A 4,667-nucleotide genomic window follows, 5' to 3' on the forward strand; every position below is an offset into this window, starting at 1 on the left:
TTTATGTTTACAGACGTGACGTAATGACGCAGTGCCATGCTTGAATTTCCTGCGAAAACCTACCCGTACCACTCAAATTAGAAAACATTATTATAAACTGACCGTTGTGAATCGGGCTAAAGTAAGGCGATAGTTTTGAACACTGGCTGGTTATATACTTGCTCAAGTATTGATTTTGGATCATTTTTAACCAAAAAAAGTTACGGACTGCAGCTTTATTTAAGTATGCACAAAAAGGTGTTAATATTAATTTACTAGACAACCAGTTGCCATTGGAAAATTAAGTAAATAAGCTTCCCTCCACACCAAAAAAATATAAATATACTGTACTAGTTAAAACCTAAACATAAGTGACATACATGTTTTCTTTTGTTCAGTTAACTTGTATTAAAAGTCTATGTGTAACCCAGATATTTCATATATGCCCAACTTTTATTTTATTTTTTTTATTTGGGGTGAAAAGTATTTACTTTTAGGCAACATATTTCCTAACATTTTGTAAGTAGAGTCACCTAATTATATATTAAAATGTTTTGTACAGTGCAATGTGCATACAGTAATTTTTATAGTGTTTACTCGATGCACAGGGATTTTAGCAGCACTTAATTCTGTTCTGTGCCCAGTGACCTAATGCAAAGGTAATAATGATGCATCAGTTAATAAACCATTATCACTACACTTACACTGGTGTTCTCTTTCTTAGGAAACCGAAGCTAAGAAAAGTCAACTGGATGATATACTCCATTTAAGTGGTCATATCAGGGTAAATCTCAAAATGTCTAAGAGAGAACATGGTTTGTGCTTCAATAAATACTGTAGTTTGACCTCATGGCTGCTTTACTGCTGTATTTTCATAAATCTTGTAAATGGATACTCAGTAAAGAACTGCACTGTCAGAGGGTCTTTGAAATATGCACAAAACATAAATGTGTTTTGTAATAAGAGGTCCCTGCATTTCGTACCAGGGAATATACCGGACAAAGCCACATATTTGGACATTTCTTACAATGTCATACAGAAGATAATCAAAGAGTATTTCTCTCAACTGTCTAATCTTAAAAGTCTTAATGCACTACACAATAAGATCCGGGAAGTGGAGGAAGGAGCGTTCAGCAGCTTGGTGGCTTTGCAGGAGTTAAATCTGGCCTACAACAAACTGACAGATATCTTGGGAGGAATGTTTCAGAATCTGGGAAATCTCATTGTCTTACATCTAAATGAAAACTTGATCACAAATATCAACTTCTCTGCATTTTCACCCCTGATCAGTTTAAGAAAAATAAATCTGTCCAGAAATCATCTGAAGAAAATTAGCAAAGTTCAGCAGCTCTTTTTATTACCACAGTTACAGGAAGTGCACATTGGGAGTAATGGCTTCACCTCTTTTCACACCTCGGAGCTGTCCAACATATCTTTGAGACTACAAGTCCTGGATTTATTTCAAAATCCTTTGAAAGTGTTCAGTATCACTGCTGATATTTTCCCTCACCTTGATAATTTGGTCTTGGCTTTTATTACTGAAAACATGACATGGGATGTGCAGGACAAAAGGTATCTACAAAGTGTGCAACATCTAAATTTAAGCGGAATACAATTGCCCCTGGAGAAGATCACGGATCTCCTACAAACCTTCAACTCTTCTTTGGCCAGCCTGAGGCTACACTTTCTGGGGGATATAAAAGTGAGAGCTTTAATAAGGGACGTCTGTCTGATTTCACCTTTGAAATTTCTAGGCTTGCAGTGGAACAACATTACATCCATATCAAAAGATGAGATGCAGTTCTGCACACAGTTAACTCAGCTTGATCTCTCCAATAACAAACTATACAGTGTCCCTGCTGTCGTCAACAGCCTACCAGGTCTTCGTTTTTTGGACCTCACCTTCAACAATATTAAGAACATAAGTAGTGTTGATTTAGCTAACTTAACCCAATTACGGACCCTTCAGATTTATAGCAATGAAATATCTTTTATTGAGGAATTTGCTTTTAAAGATCTGAAAAATTTAACAACTCTAATGATTGGCTCTAACAGACTCTCTCTCAACAGATATTTTAAAAAAGATCTTCAAAAACTTGAGAATTTGGATCTAGCAAATAACAAGCTGGACTCTGTCCGTAGGGGAGATTTTGACTCCTTAAATTCACTGAAGAATTTGTCTCTACCAGACAATCAAATATCATTTATTGAAGCGGGGTCCTTCAATAGACTGACAAATTTAATTTTCCTGAATTTGCAATCAAACAAGCTCTCTCAGTGTTCAATAAAAGCTTCTGTGTTCTCCAGACTCCCAAACCTGAAAACACTTCTGTTGAACAATAACTATATTTCATATGACAGTCAAGAGCCTCTTGAACAACCACCCTTTCAATATCTGAGAAAGCTAAAGACTCTGAACATTTTTAGCCAAGGTCATAAAGGAATGCTTTATTTACCTTCAAATCTTTTCAAGGGACTGTGGAATTTGGAAGAACTTCAAGCAGAGAATCTTAATATAAATTCTTTACATCCCGATACATTTACTTATACTCCTTATCTGTGGGTACTGGATCTCAGCAGAAATGATTTTATTTTACTCACAACAAAAATATTTCTGCCACTCCAGGTCCTCAAGACACTCCACCTGTCTAAAGTCGGCTTGCAATCTTTGGACTTTCTCATTAATGCAAATCTCAGTAAACTGCATCTGTTGCATGTAAGCAAGAATGCATTATCAGTCATTAATGAGACATTGATCCGGTCTCTTCCAACATTGATTTACCTTGATCTACTAGGAAATTATCTCTCATGTGACTGTACCAATGCCTGGTTCGTCAACTGGACCATTAGTAGCAATGACACAGAAGTTGAAAGTGCTTATGAACTCACATGCAATTACCCAGACAAACTCAAAGGACATAAACTCTTGGATCTTGATATAGGTTCATGTAATGTAGATGTTGGGTTTTTCTGTTTCATTTCCACAGCCACACTAGTCTCTGTGACCCTCCTTGGCTCTTTTCTCTTTCACTTCCTCAAATGGCAGGTTATTTATGCTTACTACCTTTTCCTTGCTTTACACCATGATAACAAACAGCAGAGAAAGCCCAAGGGTTTGCAGTATGATGCTTTTATTTCCTATAACGTTCATGATGAATTGTGGGTAATGAGGGAACTTTTACCTCAGTTGGAAGGCAAGCAAGGCTGGAAGTTGTGTCTGCATCACAGGGACTTTGAACCAGGCAAACCTATCATGGATAATATTGTTGATGGCATTTATAGTAGTCGAAAAACCATCTGTGTGATTAGCCGTCACTACCTGGAAAGTGAGTGGTGTTCCAGAGAGATCCAAGTTGCTAGTTTCCGTCTCTTTGATGAGAAAAAAGATGTTCTCATCCTGGTATTCCTGGAGAATATTCCAAGTCATCAACTGTCTCCGTACTACAGAATGAAGAAACTAATTCAGAAGAAGACATATCTCAGCTGGCCTAAACCAGGAGAGGATACCAGAGTCTTCTGGCAGAAATTGAGATTAGCTCTGGAAACCAAAGGCAACTCAGAAATGGAGCCTCCCATTGGCTGGAATTAAGGGGTCATCTAACTGTATCTAACTGAAGAAAATATTCTGCAACTTCGTTGTTTAACTGCTTTTATCTTTATGTATACCATTTTTTCCCCTTCCTTCCTAGAGCATGATTGATCATCTAACTGTATCTAACTGAAGAAAATATTCTGCAACTTCGTTGTTTAACTGCTTTTATATTTATGTATACCATTTTTTCCCCTTCCTTCCTAGAGCATGATTGATTGTAATTATTTCCTCTTTTCCTAATACACATGTATTTCTGGTTAAATCAGGGATAATTGAGTTTATATAACTTTTCATTAACAGTACTTTTTTGTTGTTGTTGTTTAATGAGAATTCTTCTTTTTTGACACTGTACACAATCTGGGTCACCTTAAATCATATCATGACTAATGTATCGTTAAAACTGTATAAATGACAGACGTCTTTGATGCAGAAATGCATGTTGAATTACTCTACTCAAAATCTTGCATTAACATGCCTTACATACTGTTGTACATTCAAGCACTTAATATCTAAGCAATACACTATGATGTTGATTCTACATCATTGTTGTTGAATCAATATTGAAATTAACCAAAAAAAAGGTCATGTTGTTTGATCATTTCAATGTGATGTTGATTCTTAATCACTTTTGTTGAAACACTGAAAATACAACTGAAATGTCAACATGAAACAAATGTTGCCGTCTTATGTACCAAATTAATGTTGAAACGACATTAATATTTTGATAAATTCCTGACCATTTCAAAGTTGGGGGAAAACCTTTTAAAATGAAAATGACACATTTCCAGCCGTTGAGTCACTTTATTTATTTAACACTAGAACCGCCATGTTTTTAAAACGTACATAAAATATTTTTAATAAAACATTCAAGTCTCCCAGTCACTGACTTTTACTAAAATTGTGTGATTTACAATCCCCTGTTCTTAAAAACTGTTTAGATAAAACCAGATCAAAAAACGGGGCATTTATACTTATAAGCGCCAGCGCGGGTCCTGTATGCTCGCGCTGTCATTTTTGTGCTGCTTATGTTTTAACATAGTACATTGCTAGGCAACGCCTTTCACTCACTGAATTAGCGGTTATCAGTTTCATAAAT

General features: G+C 36.0%; 1 protein-coding gene across 1 annotated transcript; it reads left to right on the forward strand.

The window, feature by feature from the left end:
* Positions 1 to 775: 775 nt before the first annotated feature.
* On the forward strand, positions 776 to 3,568 carry LOC107694482 (toll-like receptor 13). Its single transcript, XM_016494187.1, has one exon. It carries the CDS (start codon positions 776 to 778, stop codon positions 3,566 to 3,568), a length of 2,793 nt encoding a protein of 930 aa, XP_016349673.1.
* Positions 3,569 to 4,667: the final 1,099 nt, after the last annotated feature.

The sequence above is a fragment of the Sinocyclocheilus anshuiensis genome, unplaced genomic scaffold (assembly GCF_001515605.1).
Source record: "Sinocyclocheilus anshuiensis isolate Anshui unplaced genomic scaffold, SAMN03320099.WGS_v1.1 scaffold3463, whole genome shotgun sequence".
In the NCBI taxonomy this organism is placed as follows: domain Eukaryota; kingdom Metazoa; phylum Chordata; class Actinopteri; order Cypriniformes; family Cyprinidae; genus Sinocyclocheilus; species Sinocyclocheilus anshuiensis.